Source organism: Simochromis diagramma, unplaced genomic scaffold (assembly GCF_900408965.1).
Source record: "Simochromis diagramma unplaced genomic scaffold, fSimDia1.1 OVJJ01000565.1, whole genome shotgun sequence".
Lineage (NCBI taxonomy): Eukaryota > Metazoa > Chordata > Actinopteri > Cichliformes > Cichlidae > Simochromis > Simochromis diagramma.
Genome location: NW_024387304.1, coordinates 2,082,049 through 2,101,279, shown reverse-complemented (window position 1 = coordinate 2,101,279; position 19,231 = coordinate 2,082,049). Strand labels below are relative to the sequence as shown.

The window sequence follows — 19,231 nt, the reverse complement described above, 5'->3', positions numbered from 1 at the left end:
ATTATTGTTTTATTTTGAAAGAGACAACCGGAAGTCTATGACGAAAATCCTGGCAAGATGGCGATGCCCATGAGGAGGACTTTGGGGGCTCTTCATAGAGCGATTTGTAGCAGTTTAAAGGTACTGTAACGTTTACGAGCACAGTGTTGTAGAAAGGCATACAGTCGAAATGTAGAAGAAGCAATTCGTTTGATTTGCTTCATATGAGTACTGCCTATAATCCTACACTGGCTAGCCTCGCTAATGTTAGCTAACAGACAGAGTATGAGCATCCACATAGACACAGGGACTATTTACCTTTAAGTGATATATATATATATATATATATATATATAATAAAAACTGCTTGCTTGCTCAGAGGTGCTCTTTTTTTAATTAAAGAGAGACTTTGTGTTCATCTTGCTGGATGAAACAATACTACGTACTTTGAGGTTTTCACTGTGTTAAGTATTTGACAAGATTAAGATATACAGATCACAACTTCACAACAGTTGAGTTCAATATAAACTAAAACGCATGGTATTCCAGGCATGTACACCTGTGAGGGAGGCAAAATATTAGAAATACCTGTCAGGGTAAGGGGCACAGCCCTCTCGGTATTAACCCGTTTGTGCCCAGATTTTTTTCAGAGTTGTAAGGCATATCATTTTATCAGTTGAGTCCCTCTGAATCATGTTATGTATTTATTTTTTCCATTTTGTACTTTTTTTTAAAGAAAATAGCATTTTTATGACTGGCAACAATTGTTGCCAGTAGTCACACAGCTTGTCACTAGGTCAAATGTCACCTAATAATAATAATAGAGAAGTAATAATAATAATATAATAAGAACAAAATAATAATATAGTCATAATAAATAATAACAAAAAGGTGGAGCCTCAGGTTCCCCCTGTATAAAATTCAAAACATCAAACAATTTGAACTGATTTCTTTATTCTCAATTTTTTTATACTCAAAAACTCAACAAACATTTTTTTCTTAGAACCTCTAAAAACATATATACATATATAACATATTTCTTCCCATACATTCCATCATCTTTCATGCATGTTCTACTCAGTGTGGTACTTCTTGAAGCACTCCACATGTAGTGGCACATCACACTTTCCACACGCAAATGATGTGCGTCCGCCGCAGTTCTTGCATCGCTTGTACCTGCTACCAGTGTTGCAGGGCCAGTGGTTCAAATTATCAAACCTGGTGGCATCAGTTATCGCCACCGCCATTGAAGATCTTCTGCCCTGCCTACTTGGCTTTGTTCCATGGCGCAGGAGGAGGGTCTGGGCTACCAGCCTCTGGAAGGAGAGGAGATCCTTCTCCCCGCTTTTCCAGGACCTAAATGAATGACAAAACAAGCATGATAGATGCATGAATGTGCATCGTTTCATCCTTTCTACAACGTCATGCCCCATATGTAGAATGTTCTGTAAAAGCAATATCACACTTGAGTTTGTGATGTTGGTCTGGATATCATCACTGTTGCTCTTGTCGACCGAAGAGCACTAGCGATGACCTCGAGTCAAACATCACCAACTCGATTGTGATATCACTAAATAACATACAGCCTTGTGTACCTGTAATAGCACCAGCTGTTCACCATGGCACTGTTCAGGGCCCAGCTGAAGCATGGCCACCACCACTTCTTGGACCGGATGTTGACTCTGTAGCGGCTGACAAACTGGTCATGCAGGTCCACTCCTCCCATGTGTGTGTTGTAGTCCTGGACACACTTGGGCTGTCTGACCTTGTCCATAGTCCACTTCTGTTTATTCCATCTCTTCGCCTCAGTTTCGGTGAACTCCCTCTCCATGTTCGACACCACGGTGACCACGCTGTTGTCATTCCACCTTACAATCAGCTTCTCTGCCTCAACCAGATACTCAGCATCTCCTCTGGGTGTCTTCTTGAAGGTCTGGGGTGCTGTGAAGGGAACGTTATGGAGCTGAGTTTGTCGCATCGTGCCACAGCTGCCATAGCCTCTCAGGGTCATCTCATCCACCAGGGACAGGGTTGTGAAGAGGTTGTCGTGGTAAAACTTGACTCCAGGTGGCACTTCAGCTTTCTCTGCCAGGCCAAGAACCACACTTGGACCCTGACCAAGTCCAGTTTCCACCAGATGTGTGTGGCTTCCTACATATGGCTCCATCTGATGGACAAACCCGGAGGAGGATGCTAAGCTCCATATTTTATACCCAAAACGAATAGGCTTCCCTCTAATAAACTGTTTGCACCCATGCCTTCCAAAATACTCAATCATCATCTCATCTACTGCCACATGTTCTGCTATCGGGATTGCGTTGTTGATGTCATTTAGATGCTTACAAAGGGGACGCACCTTGAAGAACGGGTCAGCTGTGATCTTCATGTTGTCTACTAAATGAACAGAAGACATAATTTCATCAAACCTGTTCCTCCGCATGGCATCTTTTACAGCATTGTTGCTGACATCACAATCGTCTGACCAGAGAAGACGCCGCCTTGGGACTGTGTTGTATCCACTGATCAACAGAATACCGTAGAATGTAAGAAGTTCATCCTCAGTCAGGTTGAGCGTTTTCCCTTTTTGTTCAGCGTAGAGATTGGACATTTCCAGTGTGACATCTCTGAGGGACTTGGGATAAAATGTGAGGAAGATATCCACTGGATCATCTGATGTGAAGCCAGGATCATGTTCTTTGGGGACATAGCGAGGGATCTGATATTTTTTGTTGGCTTGTGCTGGTGCTTTGGCCGCAATTTTGATTTTTTTGAATTTCCTGTCTTGGTTCTTAGTTTTGTGGAGCATGGGCCCAACAATCTGACTGGTCACCTTTTCATTTGTGCCACTGACCTTTCTAGTCTCTGTCTGACTCACTGAGGATGAGCACCCAGGATCATCATCGGGGGGATTTGGCAGCTGCATGTCCGAATTAGGTAGAAAGCCTTCACCTTTGAGTATTCTTGATGGGAGGCGGTTATGGTCACCAGTGGCCTCATCATCAGATTGGTCACTGTCACAGTCTGTGTCATGTGCGTGCATTTCTGACTCAGGCACAACTGTGATGTCCGCCACAGTTTCAGAGTCCTGCAGCATGGCCAGGATCTCTGCTACGGTGTACCTAAGGAAAGGACAACATACATGTTAGCTAGCAAGCGAATTTTAGCTAGCAAGAAAATGATGTATGGTAATGTATAAAAATCCTATACACAGAGGCCTTGAATACCTGTGAATTTATTTAGCTAGGAATTATTCTAAAAGGACTAAAATGAGCCATTGTACATCATTCTACAATTTTAAATAAGTAAATTAGGAGCAATCCTGCAGACAGTGTTTTCCTTTAGTTAGCGACATGCTATGTGCCCACTGGCAACTTTTGTTGCCACTCACAGAAATAAGCCCATGAACAAAAAAATATTTATCCTAGGTACAATTTTTTTGGGGAGGGTTACTCTAGAGACTTGAATGATTAAATAATTATAAATATGTTTGGGGGGAAAGTCATAAGAAATTTATGAAAATTACCTCTTTCCAGGATGATTTGCATCCGCCATGTCTTCAGCCAGAAAGAGCGGGAAGCAGATGATGTCATGCGATAGGAAGCACTTGGAAACGATTTTTTAAAAATCAAAACCTTTGTCTAAGTTGTCTACTAGCATATAAGTGGAAAAAGTTGCATTAGTACCTTTGAGATTTTTTATTGTGAGTCGAAAATGACAGTGATAAACTTTGGCAACAATTGTTGCCAGTGGGGCAAAACGGGTTTTAAAGATAAAGGTGTCTTTTTGACAGTGTTGACAAAAGCTGAAAGTGTTTAGGTTTTGTAAAAGTAGAATTCAGGGCCAGTGAGTTTAGAGGATAACTGTGGTGGTTAAACACATATTTGTCTCCATCCTTTTAGAATGCTGAGACGTCTCTGGATGTGCAACATCCCATTCCACTTTACCTGCCGGTCCGAACCAAAAAGCGGTACTTTATCCCTCCAGCAGTGGGATTGAAGGGGAAGAGGCAGGAAAACACAGAGGCCAAAGCCCGGGCAGCAGGCATCGTCTTCAGGCAGCAGTACTTTGAGAGGCCAATCAATATCGCCTGCACTGGTAAAATGGCCCTTAAAATCAGTGATATGCATATACAGTAAGATGTTATTTCTGAAGCTAGAGCACGTTGTGGTCATTAAGTTTTTCATATCTACCAGTACGGTAGTGAATAATGCTGGATATTAGCACTCCTCTCCTAGGAACCATCTATTGTCAAAAGTAAGCAACAGTGTTGTTTTCATGCATATAAATAACCTACTGTGAACATCACCTCAGAAATTTTTAAAACTATTGAAAAGACTGAGTATCTTCAAAGAAGATAGAAGTTACACAAATGTAAACCAGAATTGAACCACTTAGAACAAATAAAACATCCATGGTAGCATTTAGGATAATAAATGCTATAGCATGCTGCAAAAAGCACCAAATGCAAAGATAATTATATTAGAAAAGCCATAATGAAGTAAAACTAAAAGGATTCAGTTGAGAGATATGCTTACATGCTTCCTTACTTATCACTTATGGGCTAAAACTACTCAAAACAAAAATATATAAATGAATAAAAATGAAAAAAAAACAACAACCCTAGAATTAATAACAATTCAATTTCAATTCAGTTCACTTCAATTTATATAGCACCAAATCATAATAACAGTGACTTTATATTGTAAGATTAAACCCATACAATAATACAGAGAAAACGTCAACAATGAGATGACCTCCTTGGTGACAGTGGTAAGGAAAAACTCCCTTTTAACAGGAAGAAACCTCCAATTAGGCTCAGGGAGAGACAGCTACCTGAAAATAATAATTGTAAAAGAAAAAAGTAAATAAGTTTTGATAAAAGTGAATGAAGACATCTAAGTGGCAGAAACTATTGTAACATAAAAACAGGCATTAAAACCATTCGATGGAAAGTTAAACACCTCTGGAATTAAAGCAAAGGGAAATGATACAGGGATAAGTTGGAGGACATCAACTCTATTTATTGTTGCATTTTATAGAGTTTATTATAACACTTTGTGTAAACATGCACTGAAAAATTGTACAACATTACAGTAAAGTGAGGAAAAACCTTTTTCTTAATTCAAGGGCATTATGTTTAAATAGTTTTAGCTTTGGGAGCAAGTTTTCATTAGCTGGCTGTTGAATGTAATCTGTAGATACAACATGACATTAGGATCAGTAACAGATGTTGTTGAAAAGGAATCTGGCGTGCTGAGCTAACAGTTCACACGACCATTCTATATTTCATTTCCTCCCTGCTTCAGACACAGGAGTTCGTGTCATAGAACTGTTTTTAGATAAGTATTCAATATTTTATGTTTACATTTCTTTTACTAATTAGGTGTTACAGCATAATCATCGTCTTTACATACAACAATTGATTGTATAGAGAGCATACTACTAGACGTGGTAAAGGTTAATTTTCTGCCATATTTCAGTTGATAAAAGTTCTGGGTAAAAATGTGAAGATGGTCCTGATTGTTTCATTTGCCCATAGCTAAGAAAAAACAGAGATTACAAGTTAATTAAATCCCAAGTCGATTTTTAAAGATAAATGTATTTTATTAGAAATGCGAGAATCTCAGCATTTCAACTGCCAAACAGCTTAAACAGCAAATGATTAAAGAGCAGGGAAACTGATTTCACAAAAAGATGTAAACACAAAGCGCAGCCCGACGACACAGACGTGTACGTGTCGTCAGGGCTGAAAGCCAACAGCTCACAGATTCTGAAGCTGCAGGTTTTATCGCTCTCCGACCAAAATTCACTGAACCAGCAGCAAAAGAAGATCAAAACTATGCTTCACGTTGACAAACGTTGCCATGAATTTTCTCGTACTTTTGCTGTTTTGCTTCCCCAAAATAAAATCACACTCCCTGCACAGGTCTATCTCAGCGTACTTAGAGACCAGTTTCCCATCAAAAATCTCTGTTTTCTGCATTTTTTGGCTGCTTATTATGCACCAGTCTACCGCTGTATAAGGTGCTGTTGGACATTTTTTTGTTTGTTTTTTAAATCCAAAATGACATCCGGCCTCATTTCTGCTGTTCAATACCGAAAGAAATTTAAACTTTTTAAAATTGTGTCTCTGACAAAACCTCTGTAACTGTGTTCTGTTTCACTTCAGCAGCATCAGGCAATGTTCATATGATGATTCATGGTTTTCTCACGTTTTTGATCTACTGCAGAATATTTTTAAGGCAGTTATCTTCTATAAAAAGCCAGGCCTGGAAAATCCCCTTCATGTCTGTCTGTGGTTATTTAACAAAAATTTGAAAAATGTATGTTTAGTTTTTATTATTTAATACTAAATGTATTTTATATCCAGGAATAGGTGCTATTAAGTGTCCTGAATAAGATGTCAGTGCTACACAGACGCTAAACAGAGGGTTTTAGTGCTCTAAGTAGGGTTATATATTGTTCTTGCTAAATCAGTCAGCAGGAATGATTTATTTTGAAACATTTCCCTGCTCGGAGGCTTCACACTGGCTGATCAGTCATGTCTGCTCTCTTTACCAGCGGGAATCTTCGACCCCTACATACCCCCGGAGGGTGATGCTCGTCTTTCCACTCTGTCTAAAGAAGGCCTGAAACAACGTACTGAACAGATACGACAAAGTGCCGCCTCACAGCTGGCGTGAGATTCTCTTCTTTGTGTCTTTGTGTTGTCGCTGTGCTGATGCTTTTCTTTTCTGGATATTTTTGAGAACGATTATCTTCTCAATCCAGCTGCTTAATTGAATTCATTGAATATCTTATGGTGAACTAACTGTATTCTTGTTCTTTCAGGATTCGTAAAATCAAAGAGCACGACTCCGTGTTCACAACAAAGGATTTTGCAGAGAAAGCTCAAGAAATCTTTATTGAAGCTCACCACGCCCTGACACAGTAAGAAAATAAACCCCTGTCTCACCTCACGTAGTCAACTGACAAGGAGTGTTTATTACTGTGGCACATTTTTATAGAGGTGAGAGACGCACTCAGGCAGCCTTCAGCTCTGATAATGAAACAACCTGTAGTGATAAACAGGTTATCGTGGTAAGCCAAAGTACATTACAATGAATCATGATAGTTATGATGCACATTTACAGTAATCAAACCTAATCTGTAGACCATCATCAGACACTTCATTAGGTACACCTTTTTAGTACTGGCTTGGACCCCTTTTGCCTTCAGACCTGACTTAAAGTCTTTGGCACAGATTCATTGACCATATCGCCGCACAGTTGCTGCAGAGTTGTCGATTGCACATCTATGATATGCATCTCCCGTTCCACTACATCCCAAAGGAGCTCCATTAGATTGAGAGCTATATGAGTGCAGTGAACTCAGTTATGTTAAAGTAACAAGCTTGAGATAGTCAGAGTTTCATGACATGCGTTACCCTGCTGGAAGCAGCCATCAGGAAATGAATACCCTGTGCTCATAAATCATGGATGGTTGTGGTTAGCGAAGACACTCGGGTAGTTTAAACGTTGAGCAGTTGATACTAAGGTCCCAAAGAAAATCCCCCCATATGCTGTTACACCAAGAACAACCTGAACAATACATGGATCCATGCTTTCGTGTTGTTTATGCAAATTCTGACTCTACCATCTGAATGCTGCAACAGAATCTGAGACTCGTCAGACCAAGTTTTTCAATTTTGGTGAGCTCATACGAACTGTAGCGTCAGTTTTCCTGTTCCTGGCTGACAGGAGCGGCACCCATCTGTAACCCATCTAATTCGAGGTTCCACATGTGGTGTGTTCAGAGAGGAGTAGTTCTCTAGGCAAAAATGCCTCGTTGCTGGTAGAGGACAGAGGAGAATGGCCGGACTGCTCACTGGATGTTCCCTGTAAACCTTGGAGATGATACTGTGGGGAAAATCCCAGGATATCAGCAGTTTCTGAAATACTCAGAGCAAGCGACCCGTCACCAACAAGTACACATTTGCTCAGTGAGGATGTTTTTTGGGGGGTGATACATTTTACTAGCTGTATATGAGATATATGTACAAAGATACGAGAGGCTGATGCACAGTAAAGCAACGTGTCATGAAAACTCTCTGGCTTCAGTTTTAGAGATGAAGATTAAAATCTTTCGTCTGAATTTCAGGTTCAACAAGGAGAAACTTCACTCCTTGGTGACTGAGAGGTGTTATCCTGTAAGTTTATCCTTTGATGATCCTTGAGATAATTCAGTTCTTTGTTTTATTGTACTCAACCTTCTGTTCGGCTGCATTGTGTTCAGGAGATGACAAGGGGTAACCGATACAAGACGATCCGCTGGAGGTTTGTGGAGTCCCTGGAGCCACCCAGAGTGGTCCATGCCCGCTGCCCTGACATGGTCTCCAAAGGCAACCTGTATGGGCAGGTGACGGTTCGCATGCACTCCAAGCAGGTACAGTATAGTATGAGTATTTGTGTGTGTTGGTGTTTTCATGTGTGTGAGATTGTCCAGAACAGTTTTGAGCAAGTACATTTTTTTAGTGTTTTATTATAAGTTTTATTCCTCACTCACTGAACGTGTCCCTTTGTCAGACGGACACGAATCACTTCTGAGATGCTACTCCCTTGTTTGACATGTTTCTATTTCTAATCTTGTATTTTATTGGACTCTCTTTGAAAAACTGTTCTGCGTATGTTATCACATTGCCTTCTGCTGTTTGGTTCATGACAGTAACATAAAGCATTTTATATTGGCTTGTTGAAAGATGACATACAAACGACCTTTTTTGCCCTGTCAGTACATAAAACGAGCAAAAGCAGGTTTGATTTTATCCCAGAAGCCGTTTGACTTGTGAACACACACATTTTAAGGCTGCATGTCTTTTTTGCAGGTTTCGATGTTGTTGGTCAGTTACTCCTTCTGTAATTCAGCTCTTATTTTTAACTGTCTGGCAGCTTTCAAATGCCCCTTCTGGGACAAATTTAATATTTTCATGTGAGCTGAAGTGAAACCAGTAGCCCGGCAGCCAGTTTTTAGAGTTGCTTTGGAATCTGTGTGTCCCACAACAACTGTGTTTGTGGAAGTGATGAAAAATCTAAATCAAACGCAGGGTTAGGTTTGCGTTCATGTTACAATTAGTGTTAAGACGACTAATTGAATTTACCTCTGTCTGTGTCTGTGTGCAGACTCTGGCCATCTATGACCGCTTCGGGAGGTTAATGCTGGGAAGCGAGGAGCAGCCGAAGGATGTATTGGAGTACCTGGTCATAGAAAGGCATCTCATCAACCCCTACGGCCGGTGGCGGTTACATGGAAAAATAGTGCCATCTTGGGCCCCTGCCAAGGATCCAATTATTAAGGTGACCCTCTACTCTAAACATTTATCTTTTAGTAAGAAAAAGGCAGAGGTCCAAGGCTCTCTCCCTGTCAAATGCTAATTAAAATACCGTTATTAACTGGCCTGTTCATACTTCACTTTAATGGGCACATGAACAAGGCAGACAAAATCTGTTAGCTATTGCAAGCTTTGATATTTTTTTCTTTCTTTGCATAAATATAATACATTTCTGTGTCCTTTTTGAATAGCCTTCAGCCTTTCTTCTATAAAAAATAAAAATACAAAAAGTTTCACCTTACACTAAATTTTATTCTGGACCTCTATCATGAAACTGTCTGCACTTTTCAGGGTGCTGTATTCTGCAGTTTAAGCTCAGTTTTCATGGACCTGGCAGACTAGAGCCTTGAAAGCACACACTACTATACATTTCATCTATCCAAAATTAGTGTCACACTGTAATATAGAGCACCAATGAAGACCAAGGGAGCACTTCCATTCAATTTTAGCATCTTTCTAGCTGTCACAGCCGACTAAACGTAGCTAATATTACAAATGCTGCCTCTTCAGTGACTGAAAATCCACGACCCTGGACAAAAATGACAATCGGCAGTCATGTTAAACAAGCTGTTTAAATGCATCTTATATGTGTGGCTTCTTCTGGCCTTACTCAACAAAGAAAACAAGAAGGGCAGTCAACTTTATCTAAAGGATATCCACATTTTTTGACATCTTCAGGGAAAAAGCTCTAAAGTCAGATAGCCGCCTCGTCAATTGTTATCAGAGGAGATGCTATTCTGCTGTTTGAGCTGGATCTGTTCTAAATACTTCGGGAGATGATTTCATTGTGTCACCCCAATTCTACATTCATACAACAAGATGAAATTAGGCAGTCATATGCTGCATCATAGCAGGTTGAAATCTGCACTTTTTACACGGCAGACAGTCGTATTTTGTATGTAAAATGTAATTTGTCTGAAAAGATAATGCAAGTAAATACAATTGCAGCTCTACTGAAATATACTGTAGAACAGTGTTTTGAGTCAAATGTAGTTAATAATTACCACTCCTGTCACCTGGAATTTAAACCTGGTGATCTGCTGCATTAAGGTGAATCTGTTACAAGTTGCTCCAACACGAGCGTGTCAGGGAGATTCAGTGAAGAAAAAGCAAACCAGGAGGTTGTGTTAAGTCTACAGAAACCTTTGCAAAGCGAGAGTGACACAGGAGATGGCTTGCATTAAATGCATCACTGCTGAGAACTGAGAATGTAATCACCTTAAATATGTGAGTCAGTCCCTGCTGTGGCTCAGATATATGTGGCAGATGGAGCTGTAATGTTGCCTGGAAGGTGTTTTTTTACCATCAGCATCAGAGCTCTGCAAAAAAAAGCGTTAGTCATACTGTCAAAAAACCCATGATGTGATGTGAAGATGATTTACTAAACTCCTCATTCTAATTCATCTGTCGATAAGAGATTGGTGATCAGCTGTGAACAATTAGTGTCTGTCTCTTATTTGGGCTTCAGGGCAAGAAAGCAAAGGAAATCTATGTCAGTATAATAAAAGGAACTATGCCTCAAGTGATGTATCAGAATCTGATCAGTCTTTACTAGAGGTTCATGATAACATTGGAATAAGTTACTGTATATACCTTTTATTCTAATACTAATATTCTAATGAATTCTGATTCTAGTATTTAGTCACTAATTGAGACATTTGTGACAGATAAATTATTTTAGCTTTGATCATACAGGTTAGTATGTGTCTGCCTTCTGTCAGTTACAATCTGTCAGTGAAACGCCTCCTTGCATTTTGTCCATGAACTCAAACCAAAAAAAAAAAAAATAAAAATATATATATATATATATATATATATATATATATATATATATATATATATATATATATAGAAAAACTTTTCCCCCCCACTGTGATAGAGTATCTAAAGATTGTTTCCAGGAGAAAACATTACAGGTAAACTAGAGAAGTTTATTTTTCTTTTTATGAAACCTTTCTGCTGTTCTGATCTTAAACGTTGATTGCTGTTGGAACAAAATATGCCAGCACACGTTCTGCAGAAGGCTTTTGGACTTCACCAACATTTAAATAAGATTGCACTTTGTTTTCTTCTTCTAGACTGTCATGATTCCTGGTCCAGAGCTGAAGCCAGGGGAAGAATTTGATGCCCTGAACTATGAAGTTCCTAAACCAGAGGCAGTACAGTGGTATAAATGAGCCACCAGGGGGCGCTGCGCCTTTCATCGAACCACAGGCGGACTGTGTTATTCATGGGCCAAATGTTGTTTAAAAGTTGGCTGTGGCTGGTTATAATTTGTCCACTTCGGCAGGAAACCAGGCTTCCCTATGAGGCTCGTTTCTGATTGAAAAGGGACTTTGGTTGTTGAGGCACTGGAAGCAGCAGGTGAATTTTAGATACTACTGCACAGAAAACCAATAAAACCTTCTTTTCATGATGGTTTTGTCTCAAACTTATTGTTTTATTAAATTGATTGTGCACATGTAAGAAATAAAATGGTCAGATGTACAGAAATTGAGTAATTTATTTCTGCGATGGATATACTCAGGAAATATGAGATAAAGTGTCTCACCTGGTTTTCTTTTCACAAATTACTGTAAGCACAAATCAAGATGTGTTACAACTCTCTCTATATATGTGTGTCTACAATTTACAGTACACTCATTAAAAAAACAACAACACACAAACATTGCTTACAAAACTAGGTCAGTCCACTGACAAAAAAAAGACTTGGAGCCAACAATTGGAGTTAAGCAATAAAATCACTGTATGACACTGTAGCAGCATAAAGTCTGATGATAACCATCAATGAATTTCAAACAATATTTGCTGGCATGGACATGCAGCTTAATTACATCTTAACTAACAACTGCTGATATTTAAAGTCCAGAATTTACCACATATTACTATTTTTTTTTTTTTTTTAACTTGGAAGCTGACTCTGAAATCTGTGAGCAGTGATTCAGAACTTAAAGTAGCATTCACTAATATCATACACTGAAATTAAAAGCATTGTTTGATGTGAAGAAGTGATTAGCGAATGATGACCATCTGATAATCATAAGATGTTGTCTTTAAAGAAAACATATTGTCAAGATCTGTTAAACAACCAAGGAACATTTACTACTGTGGTGCAAACCACTTTTGGCTTAAGTCATTTGTGCTTAAAAACGTAATCAGCCTTATCAAATAACTGCAGTGTTTTCAAAAGGTGATTACACAACAGCTCTGTGGTGATTGCAATGTTTTTCATGTTTTTCTTTGACTCGGAGTTCAGATTAAGTTCATTCACTGTGTGAAACAAGCTGTTTTATCTTTCTTTCCTATCTTTTTAGACCATCTTCCTTTTGATTAGTTGCTCCTCAACAACAGAAGGTATAAACAGTTGGTGGGTGCCTGAGGTGACCACATTAGGGATATCCCCTCCCAATGATATCAAATAATGAGCACAGTAGATAGAACTGTCTGAAACCAAGCTATTGACTCACAGAATAATTTTCACACACCATTAAAAACTTTGTGTTCAAATATGAGCAGCTACCACTGTGGCAGTGAGCATGACCGAAAATAAAAGCATAGTCGGTCCACTTTAATAGTAAACACTAGTTTTTAGTCAGGAAATGAGTCACCCAAACAAAGAAGTATGCATAGTTTTATCAATACTTTTGAAATGTAACTGTGTCCATTGTATTCCTGCTTGACAGTTTGTATTTTATTTTAGTTTGAACAAATGATTTTTTAAGAAATTTTGAGTTGTCTGGTGTATATTTATATGGGGCAGGAGTATTCCAAAGTGTCGTATCTGTAGACACCCTGTGTTGTACTTTTGTTTGAGAGTAGTGCTGACTTAACTTCAGCTTTTGTAATAATTTTAGCTCAGCCATCAATATACTGATCTCATGGCAAAATTGAGTGACGTCACTCAAAGACGCACAAAATCATTTGCATTTAATATGGGGGACCGAAACAAAGACATTGGACTTCAGCTAACTGCTTTACATGCCCTTCTATCATGTAAAAATCTTTTTTGTGTTAAATGTATGGGGTACATAAATCTTCTGTATGTACATTACAAAATGTATTTTCAGTCAGGTCTGCACAACTTGGAGTGTCCAGCCAAGTCTAGCCTTCCAGGATTTTAGACATGTGGGCATGGCCCGGCTGTTTGTCAAATTTCATTAATCAAGTCTACTCTTTAATTATTGTTTAATAATCCATCAGAAAGAAATTTTGCCGTTGCCAGCTGCAGGGAAGCTCTTCTATAGCTGAGCCTACAGTAGCTACAAAAGTATAAAGCTATAGGTCAGGTGGGAATACAAGAGCTTCAGCAGCACACTCGGCATCGTCCTCTTCGTCTTCCTCTGGAATATTTTCTGGCTCCCATGTAAAGATATCTGACGCATTGTCAGTGAATGAGCCAGATGTGCTCCTTAACATCTCCCAAGGGCACAGAGCATCTCGCCTGCCCAGGGCTAAGTTTGCCTTAGACTCATCTGTTTGCTCAGGGCTTGTGTCTGCTGGAGTTCCTTCGACACTAAGGCAGCTCTGACTTTCTATGACATCCTTGTCACTGTTGGGAATATCATTTTTGTCTTCACCTGCTCCAGTGATACTTTTCTTTTGGACGGTTTCATCAGTTTCCCACGGACAAACATTTGCCAGAGCACTATCTTGTTTTTGGAGAATTTTTGGTTCTTCTGTTTCCCATGGACAAACATTTTCTTTAGTGCTATCATTCTTTTTGGCAGCCTTTGGTTCTTCTGTCTCCCATGGACAAACATCTGTCCGAGTGCTATCTTGTTTTTGGAGAATGTTTGGTTCTTCTGTCTCCCATGGACAGACATCTGTCCGAGTGCTATCTTGTTTTTTCAGAACTTTTGGTTCTTCAGTCTCCCACGGACAAACATTTGCCAGAGCACTATCTTGTTTTTGGAGAATGTTTGGTTCTTCTGTCTCCCATGGACAAACATCTGTCTGAGTGCTATCTTGTTTTTTAAGAACTTTTGGTTGTTCAGTCTCCCACGGACAAACATTTTCTTTAATGCTATCGTTCTTTTTGGCAGCCATAGTGTCTTCAGTCTCCCACGGAGAAACATTTGCCAGAGCGCTACCTTGTATTTTCAGAACTTTTGATTCTTCAGTCTCCCATGGACAAACATCTGCTTTTGTGCTGTCTTGCTTTTTCAGAACTTTGGGGGTTTCTGTTTTCAGTGGACAAACATTTTCCTGGGAAATGCCCTTCCTTTGTAGTTTTTCAGATGCGTTTGATACTTCAGTTTTAACTGTCCCTGCTTCACCTGTTTCCCATGGACAAACATTTGCTCGAGCGGTGCTCTCTGATATTTTGGGGATCTCTGGCTTTCCTGATTCTGGTTCCTCTATTTCCCATGGACAAACCTCTGCTGGCTTTTTAAGTTCTTGAGACATTGTTTTGGTTGCTGCAGTTTTTTCAGGTAGTGCTGTTTCCCAGGGGCATACATTAACTCTTGTGCTGTCTTTTCCATCAGTATGTTCTGAAGTAGCTTTCAAAAGTGAGGTATCTATTTCTAAATCTTCTGGATTGTCTTGTTCACTTTCCCAGGGACAAATATGTACCTTTATTGTCATTTGTGGAGTTGATTCTGTAATTGTCTGCTCCGTGTTACTGCCTTCCCATGGGCAAATATTTTCCTTGATTGTCGGGGGATCAGGGAAATCCCATGGAGAACTTGCTGCTGCTTTGTTTATGTGTTTACCCCAGTTTGAGGCAGGTGATATTGCATGGTAATGTTGCTCATTACTTGATGCACCAGGATAGACTGCAGCTTTCATGACCTCTCGCTGAAGGGGCACTGTCAGTGTTCCCCTGTTTTCTAAAGGATTTAAATTTTCGTATACACCTTCAACCTTGTCCTGCATATCCCACGGACAAACATTAGCGTATTCATTAGTTTGTATTACTGAAGGCTGGGGAGACTCTGAAGTTTCCCAGGGACATATGTTTAATATGCCTTTTAAAGGCTGCTGTGCCTGTAAATCTTTAGAAAGGATAGTGTGAGAAACAACTGGAATATCCTGAGATTCCAAAGGACCCACTTCTCCATGACCACTTCCTCGTCTTCTCATGTTCGCTTGCTCTTGAGATTCCCAAGGACATACGTTAGATCGTTCAGATACCTGTGATTCCCAAGGGCAGACATCTGCTTTGATGCTCTGCTGCTTCTTTGGTCCCTCTCCACTAGCGATATCCCATGAACATACATCTGTATGAGGAACATTACGGGTTGGAGTAATTCGATAACTACCTCTTCTGTGAGTTGAAGGGGTTCTGGAGCTGCTTATAGAACTTATACTACTACGTTTACTACTCTGCCTCGACAAAAGCACGTGTTCATATGTCCCATCTTTTTGCATATCTTCTGAATCACATGGATGGATAGAAGATTTTACAATTACAAGCCTTCGTGGGCTTCTGTCAGAGGAATCCCCAGAAGAGAGTCTGACTGCATTCTGCTTAACAAGACATGGTTTTCCATCTGCTGTTGTCATGCTTCTTTTCTGGAGTGACCTCTTTTCAATGCTAGGATGTCTTGATGTTCCTGACCTTGGTGTTGTTGAAGCACTTTCCTGACTTTTTTGCGAAATAGAATCTTCTCTATTTAAGCTTCCATCCTTGCTGGACCTGCTAGCTGCATCAATTGATCCCATCAATGTTTTCACAGTCAGCCACTTAGCGGTTGTAGTGGTGCGGAAAGAGAAAACACGCTGATCCTTTGCAATCTTTGGTCTTGGAGAACCAGGTGCACTTGTAGACATGGTAGACTTGGGGGACTCGGTTTCACCTTGTAGGCCTTTGTCCACAGAAGACTTCTTTTCTACAGGTGGCAAATGGTCCCAAGGACAGATAAGTGCAATTGGAGATGGTGGCCTTTTTTCCTCATCATCCCCAGAGTTTGCATATGTGACATGCTTCTGGTTCTTGTCACTTGACTGTTCTGGCTCCACCTCCCAAGGGCAGATTTCAGCCTTGTCAAATGACTCAGATTTGAGAGCACTCCTGGTCTGGTCACTTATAGAAAGGCTTGGCCTCGACCTCACTGTGTTGGCTCTGTTAACCTTGGGTATATTCTCCATAGAATGGCTGGTAGTTGAGGTTAGGCTCCAAGATTTATGAAGTCTGTTGTGATCAGGATGCAAGAGATTGGTATCAATCGTCAGATTCTGGGCACTGGCTGACTTACAGACCCCTGGTGGTATATCCAAGGAGTCTGTCTCAGATCGCTGTGAGGATCTCTTCACAGTATTGGCCCTTAATGTGGAGGTGTGCAAAGAGTCTCGTTCCCTGACATAGTGATGATCACTTTGCGACTTACGCATGGATGGTGATGGTGATAGAGATGCTGACTTCATTGAACTTCTGTAACTGATACTGACCGTCTCTGTAGACCTTCTAAAAGAGTCAGAATGATTCCCACTTCTACTGCGGAAGGATCCATCTTTCTCCTCACGGCTGCACTGGCGGCTCATTGTTTCTGGGATTTCAGCTATGCGTTTTATAAGGGATCTCCCCAGTGCACATCGAGAGCTTCGTTTTTTAGGTAGATGAGGGTTGTTTGCAGCCATCTTCTTCATCTTGTGGACTTCTAACTGGGCATATAATTTCTTCAGTTCATCCTGATGCATATGAAGAAAGGAGGGAATTGATGAGATAGAGGTTGAAATGATTGAGAAGAGGAAAAGACAAGGAGAGTCAGGATAGGTAAAGTTTTTTTCAAGTATGAAGAACACAGTTCAGGTTAAAGCAAAGGATTGAAGGGTGGAGAAAGTTCATAGAAATTTGTTCAGTCTACAGTTAACTGTATTTACTGTTACTTTATGATTTCATTTATAACATATTTACCATTTGTTTATTGAATCTACATATAAACATAATTAAAATTAAGGGATAATTATTTTTTCTTTTTTAAATGTAGCCTTTGGAATTTCTTCCATATTATGTGCATTATGCCCTACTGCAAAGTGATAACATCGTTCTGTGGGGACAACAGTGTTTACCCGAAAGTCATCAGGGTCCACACTGTGCTCACTCCATGCAGAGTGAAAACTGCTGTTGAGGTAGGAGCCAGAGCGCCGCAGGTCAACTTCATCTTCATAGACCTCTGCTGCAATCTCCTCTCTCCCAGGTTTGGATACATAAAGGAACTGTGGAACACATAGGAGAGAAGCACATGTAAGATAACTGGTTTTGACTCAGCACAGTCCATAAGTAATAATTACACATACAGAAAGAAGTCTTGAACATTGTTTAACTAGAAGGACTGATTGGAAGGCTTTCCACTTCAGTTGAATTCTACTTCATTTATATAGCACCATATCATAACAACAGTCACCTCTATGTGTTTTATATTGTAAGGTAAAGAACCTACAATAATAAAGAGGAAACCCCAACAATCAGACGAACTCCTATGAGTAAGCACTTGGCAACAGCGGTGAGTTCCACCAACATTTTATGATATCTAAGTAAATGTAGCATGTTAGCTTAATACATATTAGCATTTAGCATACATTAGCATACTGGCTGGCTTTCAAGCAGAACTAGACCATGCTGAGTTAGCGGTTATCGTTAGCATTATATAACGAGGTCTTATATTTAACATAAAGTCGAGTTACATGCTTAAAGTAGTTAAAGATAAAGCTAACAAGTTTGAGAATACTGTGAGATATCATTTAGATTTTTACAGCATGTCATCCAATCAGAAAATAAGTGGTTTGAGTCCCAGCTACTCTGAATGTTGAAATATCCATGGGCAAGATACAGAACACAGGGTTATCCCTGATGCATCCATGTGAGTGTGTATGTGACTGTTAGACAATATACAGTGGGGCAAAAAAGTATTTAGTCAGCCACCGATCGTGCAAGTTCCCCCACTTAAAATGATGACAGAGGTCAGTAATTTGCACCAGAGGTACACTTCAACTGTGAGAGACAGAATGTGAAAAAAAAAAATCCATGAATCCACATGGTAGGATTTGTAAAGAATTTATTCGTAAATCAGGGTGGAAAATAAGTATTTGGTCAATAACAAAAATACAACTCAATACTTTGTAACATAACCTTTGTTGGCAATAACAGAGGTCAAACGTTTACTATAGGTCTTTACCAGGTTTGCACACACAGTAGCTGGTATTTTGGCCCATTCCTCCATGCAGATCTTCTCGAGAGCAGTGATGTTTTGGGGCTGTCGCCGAGCAACACGGACTTTCAAGTCCCGCCACAGATTTTCTATGGGGTTGAGGTCTGGAGACTGGCTAGGCCACTCCAGGACTTTCAAATGCTTCTTACGGAGCCACTCCTTTGTTGCCCTGGGCGGTGTGTTTTGGATCATTGTCATGTTGGAAGACCCAGCCTCGTTTCATCTTCAAAGTTCTCACTGATGGAAGGAGGTTTTGGCTCAAAATCTCACGATACATGGCCCCATTCATTCTGTCCTTAACACGGATCAGTCGTCCTGTCCCCTTGGCAGAAAAACAGCCCCATAGCATGATGTTTCCACCCCCATGCTTCACAGTAGGTATGGTGTTCTTGGGATGCAACTCAGTATTCTTCTTCCTCCAAACACGACGAGTTGAGTTTATACCAAAAAGTTCTACTTTGGTTTCATCTGACCACATGACATTCTCCCAATCCTCTGCCGTATCATCCATGTGCTCTCTGGCAAACTTCAGACGGGCCTGGACATGCACTGGCTTCAGCAGCGGAACACGTCTGGCACTGCGGGATTTGATTCCCTGCCGTTGTAGTGTGTTACTGATGGTGACCTTTGTTACTTTGGTCCCAGCTCTCTGCAGGTCATTCACCAGGTCCCCCCGTGTGGTTCTGGGATCTTTGCTCACCGTTCTCATGATCATTTTGACCCCACGGGATGA

General features: G+C 40.2%; 2 protein-coding genes across 2 annotated transcripts in view; one reads left to right on the top strand and one right to left on the bottom strand.

Annotated features, from left to right (window-relative positions):
• Nucleotides 1–11,764, top strand: mrpl45 (mitochondrial ribosomal protein L45). The gene is made up of 8 exons (XM_040004240.1): nucleotides 1–120; nucleotides 3,879–4,074; nucleotides 6,541–6,658; nucleotides 6,811–6,909; nucleotides 8,119–8,167; nucleotides 8,254–8,403; nucleotides 9,138–9,311; nucleotides 11,425–11,764. Exons 1-8 carry the CDS (start codon nucleotides 58–60, stop codon nucleotides 11,521–11,523), a joined length of 948 nt encoding a protein of 315 aa, XP_039860174.1. The 5' UTR covers nucleotides 1–57; the 3' UTR covers nucleotides 11,524–11,764.
• A 67-nt stretch (nucleotides 11,765–11,831) lies between these two features.
• Nucleotides 11,832–19,231, bottom strand: part of gpr179 (G protein-coupled receptor 179) — a 34,800-nt gene continuing 27,400 nt past the window's right edge. The window contains exons 10-11 of the mRNA XM_040004238.1: nucleotides 17,360–17,506; nucleotides 11,832–16,978 (exon numbers count right to left, since the gene is read on the bottom strand). Coding sequence (XP_039860172.1) covers nucleotides 13,622–16,978; nucleotides 17,360–17,506 — 3,504 coding nt within the window. The 3' untranslated portion in view covers nucleotides 11,832–13,621. The remainder of the gene's footprint in view (nucleotides 16,979–17,359; nucleotides 17,507–19,231) is intronic.